The 20094-nt window shown below is 49.5% G+C and overlaps 1 protein-coding gene across 1 annotated transcript in view; it reads right to left on the bottom strand.

Moving 5' to 3' along the window:
- Nucleotides 1–20094, bottom strand: part of LOC116434905 (uncharacterized) — a 75864-nt gene that overhangs the window by 54892 nt on the left and 878 nt on the right. Inside the window, exons 2-3 of the mRNA XM_076371919.1 lie at nt 9342–9540; nt 6556–9250 (exon numbers count right to left, since the gene is read on the bottom strand). Coding sequence (XP_076228034.1) covers nt 6556–6643 — 88 coding nt within the window. The 5' untranslated portion in view covers nt 6644–9250; nt 9342–9540. The remainder of the gene's footprint in view (nt 1–6555; nt 9251–9341; nt 9541–20094) is intronic.

Genomic DNA, 20094 nt, shown 5'->3' with positions numbered 1-20094 from the left:
CATAACGGAAAATCGCGAGCGCGAGGCGTGCCGTGCGCGTTTCTGGCCGATCGAGCGCGCTCGCGTGGGAAGGGCGCAGAAGGAACGAGGAAACGGAGACCTTGAACGCGTCCAGTCGTCTCCGTTCCGTCGCGATCCTCTCTTTCTCGTCGCTCGGCTCGCGAAGGAAGCGATTAATATACCATCGGACACCATAACTGCGCTTAATGACCCCGGTTAATGCGCGTTTCACTTTCCGCGGCCGTGAATGGGCCGGGCCCGACGCGCCGGCCAGACATCCAGCCCGCGGAATGGAAATATTTTCGCATTTATAAGAGAAAAGTGGCGCGGCCGGTTTTGCAGGTGTATGACGCAAATATTGAATCGCCGGACGTCGGCCGGCGTACGATTCCATGCATGGTGGATTCCGCTCCCGAGCGCTGCGACGCGCCCCGGCTTTCTTTCCGCTCTGTCCTTCTCGCGGCGTTTGCACCCCAACGATCAGTTTCCTGTCTTAGGATCGAGGAGAAATTGACTCGCGATGTTTTAGACGAGGTGAATTCGTAGGAGGAATTTATTTTGTTGATTTCAGTTTTCATCTTTCGAACTATCAAAGTTTCAAAGTATCAAACTATCAAACTATCAAGCTATCAAACCATCAAACCATCAAACCATCAAACTCTCAAAATTCAAAGTTTCACACTATCAAGTTCTCTTAAATTTCCAAGCCGTCGGTTCTCTAAATTTTTCATTTCTCAAATCTTCAAGTATTTCAGTGTCACAGAGATCCCGTCGACCCCGGAAGCGCCCAACGTCGCCAGCCAGAAACGAGATCCGTCGTGAAATCCCACGGAAGACTGGAAAGCCATTAATTCCGATGACGCGGGAACCATCTTCGCAGTGTCAAAGAACAATACAGCAATTAATGAGGTCCGCGAGTGAAAAGATTGAATCGCTATCGGGTGCGGCGCGGTTCGAAGTTCCCGGAGCGAGGCAACCGGTGCGGGGGACACCGAGCAATTTAAGTTAAGTCTTGGAAACGCGTATTCACCGTCAGGAATACCCGGTCACGGATAAATGGGGCGTGGGCGCGACGAGTCGAAGAGAATCAAAAGGCGGCGGAGGATCGATGACGACGCCGGCCCGAGAGAATGCGATACACGACGCCTCTAATTACCTTAAACGCGGCCGGCGTAATTTATCCCGCGGCCCCGTGACGTCCTTTCCATTAAAACTTCGTCCAGCTCGGCGCTGAATGCCAGCGAGGAAGGGAAACAGCTGAACTGGGACGATTCCAAGCTGAGGAGAACGAATTAAAGGATCCACCGCGATGATTTAGGTACTCCGAGACCGAGAAGGAGCTGGCGAAATCCTGATTGCTATCCTGACGTCTCCCCTTCGGTTAGTTAGCGGTCGAAACTGAACAATCGACGATTTTAAACAACGCGAACGAATCTAACGCGTAGTTTAATCTGATACGCAGATTAAAGAAGTTCACGGAGACATTCTTCCACGGAGGAATTTCTGGTTAGAAAAATCCAATTTCTCCTGTAATCAAACTTTTAATTACGTATTCCACCTCCGTACAGATTCGCCTAAGAAAATATCCTATAGATCTCCCCGAAGGAACGATTCTCGGGGAACTCTCGAGACATTATCAAACCTTACGAACAAATATCGTCTAATGAAGTGTCGTACGAATAACTGAGACTCACCCTTCGAGTGCAAAGGGTTACTTATTCCGAATAATGGCTTCTCAGCGACTCGCACATATATATGTCTACTGAAAAACGTTCGAGTGCAAGGGATTGAAACAGGTCGCCGAGACAGCCGAGCCGAATCGCGGCTCGATCAGCGTTATCGGGCGGGTAACGAGCGTGAAACAGCCGTCGGTATCTTGCGATATGTCCCGCGACATATCTTACGCGGGCCAGATGTTTTCGTTGCATATGCCATCTCCAATAAACCGGAATCGGCCGGCGTCCCCCCGGGAGCACGAGACATCCGCGCAAGCAGTTGGCACGGAGAATCGGTCACGGCGAGAGCCTCGAGCCGGGGGTGGACCAGGCGAAACAAGATCGAGCGCAGTTTTCCAGCGGCCAATGATACGTGCAGTCTGGCTCGCGAGAGCGTACAATTCGCCTGTCACCTCTGTATCGACTGCTCGCAAGCCAAACGTGCACGATAGGGTAATTCCGGGTGAGATGGCCGATTAACCCCTTGCAGGCGAGGATTTTTTGAAGCATCGAAGCCTCTCGCGGAGGGAGGCAAACTACATCGAAGTCTTAAATACCGGAGGAAGAGTAATTAGGTCTCTTGTTATTTGAAACTGTTCCTTTGGAATTTTGTATTCGAAATATGGAAGCCGATATTAGTCCTCAGGGGTTGAAACTAGAAAATATCTTCGATTTTCTTGAGTTTACTGAATCCTGTACAGAGACATGTCTAACTATTCTTGATATATAAGTATACATAGTTTCATAGACATATTGGATTTTTTATAAGGTATCTGACAGAATTATTATATAACACTCTCAGTAATCACATTCACGGTGTCCTTAGAAAAGATGATCCATCTCGAACTCGTCCTATACTCCATCTATGTACTCAATATTATTACAACTATTACACAATTCTAATATGTGTAATAGAAGTATAAATACTTCTAAATTCCATCGTGATTACATGTAATGTTCCATGTAATCACAATCACACGAATCAAGCGCGGACTGAAAAGCATCTCTCGAACAGCTCGAAAACAGAACCCTCTCAATTACACCCCTTTTGTACGTCATTCGTCGGTGCGGAGACACAGCACGCTCTCGTCAGCTAAACCGAAGATCCGGGCTGGCTCGGACACACTATGTAAGATTCATATGCCAGCCTCCGATCGAGGGCGATAGAGCCGGCCGGCGAGGGCGGCGAGGGGGATGAAAGAATCACTTAGCCGGAGGAATCGAATTCGAGGACGGGGGCGAGCGGATCGCGGGCCGACGTCGCCGGATAATGGATGTTTGATGGAGAAAAACCGGCGGGATCAACCGGGGACCTCCGGGAAACCGTATCCGAAGGTTGACGCACGAATTGCGGACGTCACGGCTGATCCCCGCGAAAAAAAGGAACGGCGACGGGCCGCGATAAGTAATAGCCTCGATTTGTACGTGTCCCCGGGCCGGGGGACGTCTTCGATGAAGATTTATTGGGGACCCGTAGCTAGACGTCCCCGATAGAAAAGTTCTTGTATGGGCTTCTTTCGGCTTCGATATTGGAAAACTTCGTAGCCCGTGAACGGGTGTAAAGCAGTTTTTAAGGGCTTAGCCCGTTTAGGCTGGACCCTTGCTGCGGGGGGTGATTGGCGAGGAAACGTGTTTTTCGGTTGCAATAACGCGGCTGTGTAACAGTACGTTCCTGGTGTAACGATAGGATCCAGAACTTTAGTGGGCAGTGTTGGTCGTCGGGAGATTGAATCCTTAGTTAAGACGAACCGTTGGTTTAAACGAGTATAACGACGGTTCGGTGAATCCTCGAAGCTCGCAGGTAGAGTTCTGGATTAGGATTTCTGGACTTTTGGGGCAAGCGTCTCAGGTTACTGGAAGATTGCTTCGATGAACTAAGATTCTGCGTGGATACCGTCGAAGCACAATAAAGAGGATAGCTCCGACTTGAAATTCCGGAGAATCAGGACTTACCGAGCTAAACATGCCCCGGATCTGCTTTATCATTTCAGCCTCTTGACTCCGCGGGAAGGGGGGTGGTTTTCTATGAACGTCTCTCAGGAGATCAGTATAAATTCCACAAAAATTGATAGTTCTTACATGCGCCCCTGATCTCCGAAGAAAAACTTGCCAGATCCATCGATCCGAAGCTTACTCCGCCTAACGACCCCGTAAAACGCGAAGTCAGTGGATTCTAAGACACGGTTCTTCATTATCGATCCCGCGCGCCCTGAAAAACTCCGAGTTCGGAGCTTCCGGCCGCCTTTCTCTCGGCCGCGGCGACTCCTCGATCCGTTCGAGCGCGAAATATTCCGAGTAACCGGAAATTATACGGTTCCAAAGCTCCTCTAAGCTGCCCGATGGACACTCGAAGCCGGCTGGGTGTAAGACCCAGCTTGAGATATTTGAATCGCGCGGCGGGTTCGACGAGGCAGTTGCCCCGGGACAATAATTTCCCATCGGTACAGGGATAAACGCGCTTTAACCGAAACAGCCTGAAGTTCTTAGACGTTTACCGCGGCCCCGTAACGGCAAAAGCTGCGCGGCGCAGCACTATTGTACGTAAACTCCTAAGCACTTGGCCCTACCGTCGCGCCAACTATTCTTGGACGCTGCGAGTACTTAACTGCACACGGCGTCCTTAGTTCAACGCTTAAATGACGATCCCACCGCCCGCCGGCTCGGCCAGACAGATCGTTAAAGGGAATCGGGAGTTCGGCCCGGCCGCCGTGTGCCCGGATCTCTTTCGCGGTTCGCAGCTTTCGGTTCCGTTCCTTGGATTTCCTTCGAAATTCGGGATCTGTTTCGGAGATCTTGGATATTGGCGGGGATATAAGCGAATAAACGCGACAACTTGGATAACTGAAGTGAACTGGTTGGTAGTTTTTATTCATTAGCGTGTGAATCGTCGATCGAATTGGGTACTTGATTATTTATATCGGAGTGTTTGTAAATATTTGGTTACTTTGCAGATTCTGCTGAATTGGAAATTGAATGCTTAACGCTATCACTTCCGGGTGATTAAATTAGCTTCTCGATATTTCTCTATAGAAACTCGAAAAGTGCATCTATTGAGACTTTGTTTTCTTAATTAATGTAAGAAGATGATATTGGGAATGGGTCATTTCGAGTCGGCTGATAGTTTTATTGATTTCTTGCTGTTACTTCAATTATTGTTCGTTTTTCTATGGATATTTACAGCATACTCCACTGTAACGATATCAGATCTCGAGTATCGTTAATTAAATCATAGACGCTCGCGTGGTGTGATCGATCACTTGAAATGAACGTTATCGGTGTCGATATCGATATGATCATTAAATTAGCAGATCAACGGATCCTCAAGCAAAAAACACCGAGTTACATAATTCTCCGCGAGGGGACTGTTGGAAAAAAGGAGGAACCTAGAAAACAAACCTGTTCGACGGACAAAGATACGCGAGTGAAGGGGACGGTGACGTTCAAAGGATCGAGATCGTAACCGAGAGATCTTGACGCGGGCTGGACCGATGATCGATCACGGAGCCTGGATTCGGGTGTACCGATCGATCGTAATTTAAAAGCCAGTATGCTACGTATTATCCCGATCGACGTTCGAAACTTATTAAGCTCGATCCGATTATTCAGCACTCTTTCGTGCAACTTTCTCCTGTAATTCTACAGAATGATTTACCAATCGTTCGTAACAACGTCTACACTGTTAAAGAATAAATAATAAAACGATATTATATTATTCACAGTTAAAACTGTATCGACGGTTTTTCAAATGAAGCATACAAGAAACGAAATCATTAATTTCGATTAATGACGCTTCTGAAAATCGAAGCTCCACCGCACAACTTACTTTAATAAAATTGTTCTACGATGTCGAATATCCCCTCTTCTCGCAATTATACAAAAGATGTTTCAGATGTTTCTCTGAGAAATTATTAAAGAAATTGATTTGACAATACGCAAGCTGAATAGTAAATCAACTAGACCCCGACTGGATGCAATCCTCGAGTTTTCGTAGAGGAATTTCGAAAAGTCAATGTGACCGCTCGGTGGTTTCAGTGTTAACAGATGGGCGCAAGGTACGAGCGCGAGCGTTCACCTCCCCGAATCCGCAGGTATTGCGCAACGCGTGGATCCATGGATCCTCCCGGCACCGCCGCGGAAGAACAATGGGTTCGCCGAATGGTCCCACGGGATCGCACACGTGGGAAAAGACGGCCCGCGCGAGTTTTCTGGCGTCTGCCGATGGACTTTCTTCGGAAGTCCGTCGATACTTCCCCGTCGACAATGGTGCCCCCCGCGTTTTTCACCGGGCAGATCGGTCGCCGATAAAACGAGAGCCGTAACAAGCCGGGGAGCCGATCCTTTTTCTAATTAATCGTCCCCCCGCCGCGGAGACCGTGACGAGCGGACGAGACAATGGCGACACCGAACGGAAATGGAATCGCGGCTGCGACCACGCAAACGCGACAACCGCTCTCGTTGCGTTCGGTCTTTTCCACGCGCAGCGATTCGAAACCGAAGATAACAGCGTGCGGAACGCTTCTTCGGAATACAGGGATGCTTGATACCGTAGTTCGCCACAGACAACTGCCATAGAATCCACGAGCTAATCATCTTTTTCGTGAATTGTTCCCATATTAACCTTATCTTCCAAGAGAATACTCGGCAATTTAAGATCAAGCATATCGCGACGTATTCTGAAGCTTCGCGCAGCTACCAGACGGTCCCAAAAGCTCTCACCGAAGACGAACCAATCTCGAAAAGAACCAACGAAACTCATGCATCCTACCAATCGGAAAAGTACTGCGAGAAGAGCAGCGAGCGAGAAAGAGTTCCAGAAAGAAAGTAACGTTCAAAGACTCACCAGGCCTGATCTGTTGCGGTTTGCCCCCGACGGTGTCCAGGAGCAGCGTCAGCGCCAGTACTGACAGGACCCCGGCCAGTCTGGTCATCCTCGTTGCGGACGGCGGGCTGGTTCCAGCCGGGAGAGCGCAACCTCGAGCCGGGAACGATACTAGCTTGGCGGCTGGTGATCTCTGTTTGGCCCCGGGACCGGGCAGACCCGTCTGGGATTATCGCTGGTACCCAACCGGCGGCGTTTACCAGTCGGAGGACCACGCCGAGGAGCCGACCTCGGCTCGCGGAGGTCGTGGCACCGCGGACGGACCTGGCGCGGCGCGTACGTGCGCGATCACCGGAGGTAAACGGCGAGTCGAGTTGCACCCGGCCGGAGCAACCGAGAAGGCGAGAGGCCAGAGGAGAGAGCGGCTGCGAGACCAGCCGAGGATCGAGTGAGTGAGGATGGACTGACAGACGTGCGGGCGTACGCACGAGTCAATGAAGTGAGTGGTACTCACCCGTAGGAGCCCTCACCTTACCCAACCCAGACCTCGCGTCCCCTCGGCCTCCTCTCTCACTCTCACTCTTTCTCCGTCTCTCTGGCTTGCATACACTCGTCTCTCCCTTTTACCTTGGCTCCCTTCTTTTCTCTTCCTCTTCGTCCTCCTCGTGTCCGCTGGATCCGCCGTCGCCTCTTCCTCGAGCGACCTCCCTTTCTTCCTACTCCTACTCTTTACTTCTCTCTCTCCCTCTCTCTATCTCTCTTTCTCTTTCTGTATTCTCTTCCTCCGAAGACGTATTCCATCGTTTCGTTTCTTCCTTTCCGATCACCCCGCGCCGCAAGAGCCCCTGTTTTTTTCCTTTTCCTCGTCTTGCCTCCTCTTCCGAGCGCACGCGCTCCTCCCCGCCGTGGGGGATACGCTTCTTCTTCTTCGTGTTCTTCTTCGTGTTCTTCTTCGTGTTCTTCTTCTTCTTCTTCTTCTTCTTCTTCTTCTTCTTCTTCTTCTTCTTCTTCTTCTTCTTCTTCTTCTTCTTCTTCTTCTTCTTCTTCTTCTTCTTTGGTTTCTCGCGTCCTTTTTTCCTCTTTGCTACGTTTCAGCACGTTCACTTCCGGGTCAAACGCGTTTAGCGCTAAACGGGAGAGCGGCGAGGCGGATGCTCCTCGGTTTCTTGTTTTCGACTGCACCGCGAGTTTTCGACGCTAACGGCTGCGAAGGGGCCTGCCCCTTCCGTTCCAGGCGCGGCTAAACACCGGTGTCTCGGCCGATCAGACTGCCCCTTCCTCTCGGAACGTGTGATTTCGAGTCGTACCTTGCCACTGTGATGCCAGCTTTCATGGCGCACTGGCTTTTCTGGACACTCGTTGCCGTTAGCTGTGTACTTAGGCTGCTTTTAGGGTCCGCTTCTTGCTCTTCCTCTTGCGCGTTCTCCTGCGTTCCTTCTTTTTCCACGACGACCACCGCGGGACGCGCTCAACCGTCAGGGTACGGTGATTCGTTATGAGAATGCCGATCCATGTCCCTTGATCCTTCAAATAAATACTCCTTTTTAATCCTTTACAAACGAATGTCATTTCGACGAGAAGAAACATCGACGTTTACAAGTCTAAGTCTTAAACAAACGACAGAACTGCTCAAACAGCAGGTCAGCATACAGTTTCCTTTCCCTATCGTTTAAACAACGGATACACAATTCTGCTTCATCCACTAAAGACTCTGTACATTCCAAAGAATCCTCGCAAGGACTCACCCTATCCTCTCATTTCTACATCTACTCTTCATCCTTCGATCACGTCCCTAAGAACCTCCTTACGCATCTCCACCTTCGACATCCAACGAACTTCACGTTCCCAGCCATCATCTACCTTCCTACGTCCCTCCCCTCATTTATCCATCCTCAGAGTATCCAACAATCTCCGATCCCAGACGCGTTCGCCAGCTCTGTCCTCCGTTTTGCAGTCTCTCCCATTTTTACGTATCGCGTCTGCGAGAGCCTGAGCCATTCCATCTTCGACTCCGTCGTCCTCTTCGCTTTCGTCCTCTTCGCTTTCCTTCCCCCAAAGTTTCCCGACATCCTCCGAATTCGTGCGCTCCTCGCGCGGGCCAGGCGCTCGCTCGCTCGTCACCGGCACCTCCGCTTTTGTTCCCTCTCTTTTCCTTATCAGCCAGCCGCCTTTCCTCGGCCTCCTTCTCCGGCTCGAGCACTCTTTCCGCCTGCTCGTTCTGCCGCCTTCCAGCGGTACCCTCGGCCCTCTTCTTCCTTGCTCTTCGTTTTGCTCCCCCTCCCCGTCCTCGGCCGCTTCGGCTCCTCCCGCCGCTCCCCCTTTATCCGCAGCCACCTCCGCGTAGCTTGTACAACGCCGGTGATCCTCCTCATGCAAAGATCCTCCGCTCCCTTCTAACTGCGAGGATATGTACTTTACGACGGCTTTAGCTCGCGCTTCTCGGGGAGCTTCGGGATTCCCGCGATCCTCGCGTGTTCCCCCTCGGTTTCCGTCGTATCAGCCTGCCCCCGCCGCCGTTGGCTTCTTCCATTCTGCACCCGCGACGTCGTCTAACGACCAACGAGTAATTTCCGCGCGGAATTGAGTCGCGGCGAAGCCAATGTTGCAATGTGGTCAACGACAATTAGATGCCGAGGTTTTTCGAGGGAACTCCAAACGGAAGCTGTGGAATTTTGACTTGGTAGCTGCGAGCTTCATCCCTTTGCAGTATTATTCGCTAGAGTGGCAAGAGACGCGGTTTTTAATGTTCTTTGGTTGTATACTTTAGTGGAATTAGCGATATTCTATGTAGTTATTCAAGGACTTACTTGTTCCTTCGGCTTTCCTAGTTGAGAAGCCCTTTTTATTGCTTCTGTATATGTTGTATAGTCACTTCGAAAGCTGAAACATTGATTCTCTCAATTTTTCTTTTGCGGACTTGACCGCAGGCTTCTGGACTTGAGATTGTTTAACGATGATTTGTTGATACTCTATTCGCTTCTGTGGTTTTTAGTGTGGATGGACTACCTGGTTAATGGATTGGTAAATTTTGGATTAGTTTCGTTTGAACGGAGGGGAGTGATACAATATTAACATTTTCTGGGTCTCCTTTTAACAGAGATTTCATAGAATTCAATAGCATCAAGAACAATAACTTTGTATTGTTATATTGTAATGTATATTATCATGCCCTGTGAACAGTCGCGCAAGAAATGATCAAATGAAACGTAACGTGGCAATGGAAGCTTTGACAAGAACCTCCCTCTCTCTCTCTCTCTCTCTCTCTCTGCAAAATTACACTGAACCAATTTACGTAGAAAATTCAACAGTAGCTTCTAAACAGTGTGTTTGTACCGCTGGTTCAGTGGTGCACTGAACGCAAACAATCGGAGAACACCATTCACATACGGATGTAGATACATGACAAGACAAATTACACAGCACGTGAACGGCGTGCCCACGGCGGAATCGTGTTACGACAATGTTCATAAGAACTTTTAACGTATAATTCTCTTCGAATCCTATCATTCAATTATACCCTTTATCGTATAAAAATTTCGAAAACATTTCAAACTATAAATCATGCTTTTCCCTTTATATAAAAGCTCATTAAATCAAATTACCATGCTTATTAGCATTGCTCCGTCAATAGTTAATACCTCGATTCAATTCAATCTTTCACAGCGACGTTTACAACTCCGAAAGAGCCCCATTCGCAAGGGGCTATACAGAGAAGAAAAACGAAAATGAATCTTTCAATCGCACACTCGAAAGACTCGAGAATAGAATTTTCGAAATTCCCAGCACGCGAGGAATCCAGCGAGACCAGTCGCGAAGGGAAGTGCACGTCTCGAGATCCACCCTTTCAAAAATGCATTCCACCGACTCCCGCGAGCACGGTCTCGCGAATGAACCATTTCTCGTCGCGGCGTGCACAGTACCGTCGCGAGGAAATATTTACATTCGGCCGGACTGTGTTACGGATGAACCGGGAAGGGTCAAGATGCCCGACAATGCGATCGCCCTCGTAAAGCCGGCGAAAAAACCGAGCGGCGGCCGCGGCGTCGTAAATAAACGGCTCGTAATCGAAGGCGAGGGCTTCCGCGGAAACGGCGCAGCATCGGGAACTTCCGCGGGGATAGTTTCCGCGAGACGGGTCGCATAGATCAAGCATACTTTCATTTTTTATCAACCACCAGTTGCGGGAGCCGCGGTCCGCGACGGCCGATACGTTCCGCGGCCCCGCGAAATGGCCCCAAAAACCGCGCCAGGAATTATTTCGATCGCGATACCGGCCGGGGAGAGAATTAAACGAGACGATGAATCATTCCCGCGCGCCGCTAAGCCGCGGCCGAAAGAGGTTTAACGTTTCCCTCGTTTACAACGGCGCTTACCGCGGTAAGAAAGAATTATTCGCGGTCCAGATGTTCCGGGTAATTAGATATTTCAAGGTCGAATCTGTGGAATATCTCGCGCCGGAACGTTTAATCCGAGGGTACGGTCCGGTTTTTACATATGCATGCGGCGTTCTCGACGAGGGAAGTCGCATGCAGGCGATTAGAATCCGACTCGGGGAGGTTTCGTTCCGAAAGCTGTTTTCTGGGGAATGGTAATCACGCTGGGCCGTGTAGCGCGGTTTATTTTATCGAATCCTTGTGTTCTCGAGGATTCCGTAGCTGCTGTTTTGCGTTGTTAAGTAGTTCGATTGAGGAGAGCGAGAAGGGATTAAGCGGAAGTAAGGGGAAGGTGAGATTATAGTGGGAAGGTGAAGGTTAATGAAATGAACTTCGATTGGTGGAGATTGCGCGGTCCCGGTTGGATGAATTAAAGAATAGGGAAGTAGAAGTACAAAGTATAAATTACGAGCGAAGTAGAAGTGTGAGTATTAGAATATAAAAGTAGAATATAAGTTAAGGATCAAAGGAAGCCCGAAAGTTCGTGAATCTCGCGCGCATCGAACTGCGGGTCACGCGTCGGGGGGTCAAGAATAGGCGGCCGGCCCACTTACGGGAACGTGGAATTTCATGCGCGATTTCGCGCGGCCGAAAGAAACCGGGGTAAACAGAAAATCGTATTACCAAGTAAAATGATTTCGAAGCGGAATAACGTTTCCATTGAGATGCGGTACACCGTACAAATAGCCCGGTGTGTTTGCATAGGATGGGACACCGGCGAAACTCATCTTTCCAGATGTTTCCCCGTACGCCGATCGTCGGGGCACAGAGAAATGAATACGATACTCGCACGATACTTTCGACATTGTCCAATGAATGATAAAATACTGGATCGACGTCAAATAACGCATGTACCCGGAGTACAGTAATCGTTCAAACAGCTCTTCCCATAATATATATAATATATCATTACATATCGAAATCTTAAACATTAGAAAAGAAGACATTTCTCGTTATCTGAATAATTATCCTTTCGCAGCTATCGATTGCAACACGTTGAATGCCATAGTCACCTATCACCAACCAAATCGAATTACCACAGTTTACTCAATGAAACGATTATTTCAAACATTTGTATATTACAAATAATGCTACCTAATGATCTGCCATTAAGCTGGACGAAATAATAAATCAATTCAACCAGATGATTTCATATAGTTCCTCCATTTCGCGTGTTTCTCTATAAAATCATGCAGCATTCAACAAAGCGTTAAATATACCAGCTCGAGGTCGCCGCGAGGGCGACAGTGGGCCGCAAAAGGTCAACGTCGGTTGTCGGAATGAAGAACCGTTCTCGTTGGACGTTCTATCCGAATCTCACGGGAAAAATTCGCTTCGCCGGTCTCGCTGGCGGAATCGAGGTGAAGGACAACTAAGGGAGCCAGTATTCGATAACAACAAGTGTTCCCGCGTAACGCGAGGGAGCCGGAGATGTAAATTCCCGCGATTTTTCCGTGGGAGCCGCTCAGTCGGACCTTATTACGCGATCCCGGTTATCGGGCAGGACATCGCGAGTCCCCGTGAAATTTTCCGCTGCATCCGCGAGTGTCTCGTCGCCCACGGCGCTCGCCGAGACACCGTCGACAGGGATCGCGCGCTGATATTCCCGATGCCGTGCCCGCCCGTAACGCGATAAACCGAAAGCGGAGTTTAACAACGGCTCCCGAAGAAACCGTGGCCGAGCAACTTTGTGATCCGGGGAAGCTAATCTGCCATCTAAGCCTTGAACGGGTCCTTCCCGATGCCCCGGGCACCGGGGACGATCGAAAACGAGATCCGATCTTCCGGCTGAACCTCTCGAGCACGGTCTCGCTTTAACGCTGTCAGCGGAAACGAGATCGCGGGACGAGGGTTCCGATAATTAAGAAAATGGAACGGGCGTCGGAAGAATTTTCGATGTAATAGCTTGTTGTATTGCTGCGGAGATACAGTCGAGCATTGCGCTATTGAACTTTGCACTCCACTGGTGCTACTCGATTTGCTAGAGAAAAATCGTGAAGTATATTTCATATGGAGTTTCGTGTGATGCATTGATACGTGAAATGTAATGAAACAGGGTTTTCTTGTAATTTATGTATAAATTCTTGTGAAGCTGGTTTCAAGGAATGTTGATAGGATACGATACTTTACAGTGTAACGTATGAAATTTCGTATAAAATACAGGAACAGAGGGATCAACGAAACTCTCTTACACTAAAATTAGGCGAAATGTTGATGTGTTTTTTGGTTAGTTCAATCGCAAATCCGTAGAATTACAATTGTTTCCAACTAGGCGTTCAAGGATAAGTAATATAAGTTCTCTTCCGAAAAGGACTTTCCATAAACCGAGACCATTGATTGCGTACTATCGATATTGCACTCGATCCAGGAGCATCCCGCTTTAATACTCCCTTCGCTGGGTCGTTCGGATCCTCGGAAAGGGCAGATCCATCAGCGAGCGATTCAGCGTTGCATAAAAATGAAAGGATTGTTCCGGGATGCTGTTTGATCGGGCGCGAGGTCCCGGGACGCCGGTTTTCCTTCCTTCCCCGCGGAGGGACCGAGCGGAGTTAAGCAAAATGAAATCTGAATCCCCACGCGAACTCGAATGCTTCCGAATACAATTAGAAAAATAAAATTCAAACCTGCACCGACTCTCTTAACAAATATAACGAAAAGCATTAGACTCTGGGTATTCAGGTATCATTTTTAAACTTCAGTGTTAATTACAATCCTCAAATACTTTCAATTCTCATCACTTTCTCGATTAACCCTTCGCGTTGTCGACAGTTTGCCAAGATCAACTCTCTCGTTTCGAACAATTATTCTCTATTATTTAAGCATTCGACACCTAATTCCTCAGAATCCACAAGTTTCGTATACGTCAGCAAAACTACCAAACGCCTCCGAACAACCCTCTCCTAATTCTTTATTCTTACAACTATTAAAAACCCAACACATGTCTCTAAAATATCAAGGAATCTCATTACACTCAAACCAAATTGCAAATCAATTCAAATCCCAATAGGCACACTCAGAGTTTCCACAGAGGAATTTGAAAAAGTCAATTTAATCCCTCGGTAGTTTTATTAAACATTCTTGCGCAAAGGGTTAACCGTTCTATGAAACGAGTGAGTGAAATAAGTAGGTTCGAACCTTCCCCTTGGAATAATTCTCCTCGAAAACGGCTGGCTGGCCAGGAAAGTTTGGGAACCACTGATCCAAAGAGCACCGTGCTGCCTCCGGATTCGTCGTCGGCCGGGATCGGATCGATAGACTTGTCCACGGCACGCTTTTCCGTACCCGGCCCCGCTTTATTGCCCGTTCCGTGTAACTATCAGCGTCACATTTGTCCGCCGCGGCTCCTTTGCTCTTTTGTTTTCCCTTTCCCGGTCGCAAACGACATCGCGCGCAACACGCGACCGCCGCCGGTTTTTCCGGGTCGCGAGCCGGTCCGAGGGTTTTCAGCCTCCCCTTTCCTTTTTCCTCCCCGGCCGGGAGCCTTTTTTCACCTCCCCCTTCCGAGCGCTGTCCGTTTTTTTCTCGTTTTATTACCGACAAGCCGACCGCCAAGACGGAAACTACCCGCGGACAAGTTTTTACACGGTTCTACGAATCGGCTGAGTGGCTCGAAGATTGAATTATTTACCGACCCGATCGATCTTCCCTTCCGATCGGGGCCGATCGTTCTGTCCTCGTGTTACGCCATTCCCAGCGTAAAGGGTCAATTACTGTTGGCTTTGCTCTTGTTTCCACCGGCAGGAGAAAATCGAATAATCTCGATCGTTTTGTTCGTCGAATTCGTGCGCCGCGGCGCACCGCCGCCTGACACCGAACAAATTGAAAAAATCGAACGGAGCGACCTTACGCGAATCGGATAGATCCATATTTCGCGTGTCCTGCGCGAGCTCGGATCCGTCGGTTGCGGATTTTAACGAATCGCGTTTCGCGCGGAAGGATACTAAGTTTCGAGGTGTACGTTTCGTTTTCAAACGAAATTTAACGCTGGAACTACCAGTTACATCGAGCTGTTGAAATTTTTCTGTAGAAACTCTGAGACTTTCGTTGATCAATTCAGTTTGCGTATGGCTGAATTGATTTCTTTAATAAATTCTCGGAGAAACATTTGTTATCTGTTTAATAATTGCGGAAAGAAGACATCAATGTGTCAATTTGACTCGTCTGTATTGATTGTTCGATGTCATTTCAGAGTATTTCACTCGATGCAACACAGATTGTCGTCGTTAAGAATCTTCGAAAGTATACAACGAGAAATACCGCGAGAATAATAATTGCCCGGAAATTTAATCCTCGCATTTCGATCGTTTAACGTATTCCACGATTGGGGAAGACACTCGGCAACATTGAATTTTCATCGGCTCGCGCGGTGATGATTTTTCGATCGAGCCTTTAAATCGGATTTGGATATTTGTAACCGAGCCAACGGAAAAAAAAACGAATACACGCGCGCGAACAATATGGTGGCGGGAATAGAAAAAAAAAAGAGTGCAGGGGCGAATAAAACGCTATTGCACGGGCTGAAATTTCGAGTAACGCTGCGGCGCTTTCGGTGCTGCACTTTTGATATTTCGCCGGCTTTTTAGCGGTGGGCAGCGATTTTCAATGCGATTGTCCTGCGGGAAGTGCAGCGTCAAAGGGAGCAGCGTTCGTAAATCGAGCGAAGTTCGAATAGCGGCTCTACCCTTTCCCGTGGATCTTTAGGAGAAACAGTTAACGCGCGATTGGAAAAACGGGATCCCTGTTATTCGTATGGTAATCGAAAATTATCTTCGTAAACCTCCCAGGTTTCTCCCAGAAGAATTGCCAATGTGCTGATAGTAAAGAGCCTTACTCTCAATTTTCTACAAAAATTACAACAATACGTTTCTTGAGATTCGAAGAGTCTTGGAAGAGAAAACAGATCACTGGCAAGAACACGAAATAAAAATTCTGAAGTGGATCAATTTGACTCGTCCGGTAGTTTCAGTGTTAAACTAATCATCGATCTTCTGTTATCTGAATAATTCAGTTACACGTTGGTGGCTCGGTGGATATAAAACTCCCAAGATGCCGACATTCGCCCTGAAAGCGTTAAATCACTCCAACCCTTCATCCACTCTTAAGATAGAAATATCACGGCGAATCCTGCGATCATCCACTTCGACGATTACCTAATTAAGTTCCATTTTATGGATGAAAGATGCCCGCGCGTATCGAAATCCACTTCGAAATTCTAAAAACCGAGGGAGAGGCTAGTTCAGCGACGTTTTATCCGGCGATCTGCGAGTCGGCGAGTGGGAAATCATTGAAACAACTCGCGTTCAGCGGCAGGACTCTCGTTCCGCGCGATTTCCCCGATCCGTGGTCCGCGACACTTGCCGGATCTCGCCGGGACACGACGCAAACAATCGATTGAAGTCGCTAATTTATATTCGCGCTGGCCAGCGCGCTGTCGGCCGACGGAGAGGGGGACGCGCGGGATACAGTTAATCGAGTCTGTCGTTAATTGAACGAACGCAATTCCTCGGTGTGCCGGTGCCCGAGCGGCGACAGTTTGTTCGTTCGGTTTGTCGGTTCGTAGCCGTGTCTACGTAGATGGCTAATTGTGATGTCGGGACGAGAGAGTGAAGAGATCGTTACGTCGTACATCACCCATTTATGGCCGCGTAGCCACCCGGCTCTCTGGTTTCGCATGAAGATAGAGCCGTTTCGAACGAAAGCCGACCTCCCGTGAGTATCGAGTATTTTGTAACGAGCCAACCGTCCGCCGTGCACGCCGGATCAATTTCTCCCTTTTTCTTTCGAATGGCCGCGCGCGCTGCGCTTAGCCCCTACCAACCGGCGATTGTCAGATATTCTTTGCAAACGGAGGCGATCCGTCGACTCCCCGGAGGTAGCGTTCCGCCAAAACTTTCGGATCCCTCGCCGATTTCCGAGAATGTCGCGTTTCCTCGACTCTAAGCCTCTTTACCAGTTCGTCGAAGGTGCGCTGTCTTCCTGTCGGGAGTACTTCGAGTGACGTAACTTTGTAATCGAGGTGAATGTGGAGGTCTTTTCATTGGAAAACTCGAATAATTTTAGATAGTATTGCAAGGGATTGAAACTTGTAGATAAATCTTGAAGATAGTCATCAACTAGATTACATTTCCAATCAACCCGTGTCAAACTTAAGGCATCTATTCCATTAATCAAGTAGTAAAGCAAGTACATTACTCCGCAGTCGACGTATGAAAATGATCGAGACCAACGTTGTCCCCCGACGCGATGCATCGCAATTCCGCGATCCGAAAAACGACGGGCGGAAAGGGACGCGGCGTAAACACGGGACGTTTTAAGGGCCGCGTTTCCGGGGGGAATATTTGTCAGGATTATTCGGCGCGGGCGGACGCGCAATCACGGAAGAGGAGCCGCTCCTCGGCGAGCGGGAGTCCCCGGGTTCAAAGCGCAAAACGGGAAATGTTTTACGAAATGCATCTTGCCGGGCGGTCGGGGAAAATATTTGTCCGCGGATGAAATATGCGGCCCGCAATTAGAGGCGGACGATGCTGTTTGAAGAAGCGGGCGCTGGATGTTTTAGGCCAGAGATCCAGGCCGGGTCCGGGGGAGACGTTCGCGCGGCGATATTGCGGGATGAAATACGCGACCCCGTAATTACAACAAAGAAGAAACGACGCCGGTTCGGATGACGGATGCAGCGAAATCCGAAAAACCGCGGCCCGATTCCGCGCGGAACGATAAAAATGTTCGCGGCGGCGGCGGCGGCGGCGGCGGGACGCGCGCAAACCGCGTCGCGTCCCGGTTTCTTGCCCGAACGTAATTACACTGAAAGCTGGGACGGACGCGCGCGTAACCGCCGAAGACTGATCGAAGGAGGAAGCCGCACATTAAGAAATTAGATACAGAAAGACCCGGGACACGGGCCACTCGATGAAAGTTGGAGATCCGAGGAGACCTTAATGGCGATTGGCAGGGCCGAGGCCGCGGCCTCCTTCGGCTGGAACCGGAGGAATACTCCAGTGGCCAACTGCGAGCGGAACGAACCTCGGCTTCGGCGACCAACTGGAAATTATGCGAACCGTACTGTTCACTGCTGGACTACGAGACTGTAAACCGCGGTCCGACGAGGATCCGAACGGTTCAAATTAATTTTTCATGGAGCAGTTCACTGTTTACGGAGGGACATTCTTCGAGATATAGGAAACCTTCGGTGGATGAAGTTAAATTATGTATCAATTGCTCGAACGATGGAAGAAAAGGACACTACGCGTTGATCTCTTGCTGTTCGAGTAATTAAATCATTCGTTTGCGAGTTAGTCTTGCAAGTGTGGACATTCCATCTCGAAGTATCGACATTCGTCCGCGAAGGGTTAACTGGAGGAAACTTCGATGCTTTTCAATTGTTAATCGAGGCAGGAATGAATCTGATAGTTGAAGCGCTTCGAGGAACGCGGTTCGAAGGTACGGATGAAAAATCCTACTATCCTATTATGGAGGATAAGCGACTGAGCGTATCGAACGCGGTCCGGTAATTCGGTAGAAGACTAATGCGACGATATAATCGCGGCCAGTTTACAATAATCTTCCATCGTTTGTTCATAAACGTGCTCGCCGCGAACAGTGGGTGCACGCGTATCCACAACGACGATTACCGGTGTTTATACGTTCCCGTTAATAAATCCGGTTAAGCCTTTTACACGAGTCCATTCTAATGCACCGGCCGGCATACGGTGCACGCCAGCCGCTCGTAAAATTCGTCACGGCCGTTACAATGGCCGGTGTTACGGATTCAATGAGACTTCGCGCGTTCGCAAACATTACTAACGAGGTTCGCCCGCGGTACCGTTAATCGAATTTAAGTCGTCCGGCGAAATTAAAGCGAGGCCAGCCGATCCGAGGGAAACGCGGACGCCGTTCCCAGCGATCGAAGAAGCGCACGGAAATTGTAAACTTTCATAAATTTCTGGGCACCGGCATTTTTAATACGATAGAAAGCTGTCCTGTATCGGTTCACCCGCGGCACGTCGGGATATAATCTGCGAAATCGGAGTCCCCGAGCCGAAAGCAATTTTTCCGAGCTCGTTAAAAGTGGGACGAGCGAAACGAGTGGCCGCCATTTTGGTCCCCGGTTAATTCGGACGGTCGAGCCGCGGGAACGGTCTCGTTCGCTCGCCGACAAACGTTTCTGTATCACCCAGTACAATTACGGGCAGTCGCTTAGAGGGTAATCTCGCAAGAAAAGAAGAAACGCTGGAAACGAGGGGGTCGGGGAGGCTGGCCGGAGCGAGGGGCAGAACGCCAGCGTAGTTCTCGCGCGAGCTTACTTATCAAAACGATACAATTACGACGCGGTAGTTGCCGGTTTTGCATAATGCATATCGGCGCTCGGAGTAATGTTCAGGCGAAGCATCGCGGTGGCACTAATTTCCGTGAATCGGACAGCGCCAGGAAGCTTTTCTTGCGCGGTCGAGCACCGATGCCGGTCGAGGGGAGCCTAGCCGCGCGTGGTCGCTACGGTGATTAGTGATGGGACCGATCGCGGAGTCATCCAACACCTCAACAGCCGGTTCTTCAAAAAATCCATCGACGATCCACCTGTCCAGACGCTAATCCGAAACGTCGCCCCGGCGATTTGCATATTCGCGAAACGTGTCTCGCGCGTCTTGCGCCTTCCGGCTCCCATTTCCATAGCCTCAGCAGTTCGTACACTTATGCGGCTACTCTACATTTTCCTATTACCGAACACCTCCGACCGGTCAGATTTCTAAATTTCCATTCCCCCGTTGTTCCCCCGGCTCGAACGTCTGCCCATTTTTCATCCGCCTCGGTATTTCTCCGCGCGTTTCCACGCGTTCCCCTCAATTCCCGGTGAATCTCCATATCTCCATTTTCGCGCGTCTCCGCGTCCGTTCGCCGTAATTCCCCGTTCCTCCAGCGTAATTCCGATTTCCGCACGGTTTCCGTGACTTCGAATCTCTGTTCGCGCTTCAGGCCCCACCGACGATAATCCGCGCGCCCCTTGGAGCTGGCTGCTGCCGGCAATCGCGCCGGAATCCCCGAACGACGCGCCGCCGGGCTGCAGAATCGAGCGGTCGGGCGTCGATTTCGGCGGAGACTCGAATCGTGGCGGACCCCTGGCGACGAGGAAGCA

Source organism: Nomia melanderi, chromosome 11 (assembly GCF_051020985.1).
Source record: "Nomia melanderi isolate GNS246 chromosome 11, iyNomMela1, whole genome shotgun sequence".
Taxonomy (NCBI): Eukaryota; Metazoa; Arthropoda; class Insecta; order Hymenoptera; family Halictidae; genus Nomia; species Nomia melanderi.
This window is presented reverse-complemented; position numbering and strand designations above follow the sequence as displayed.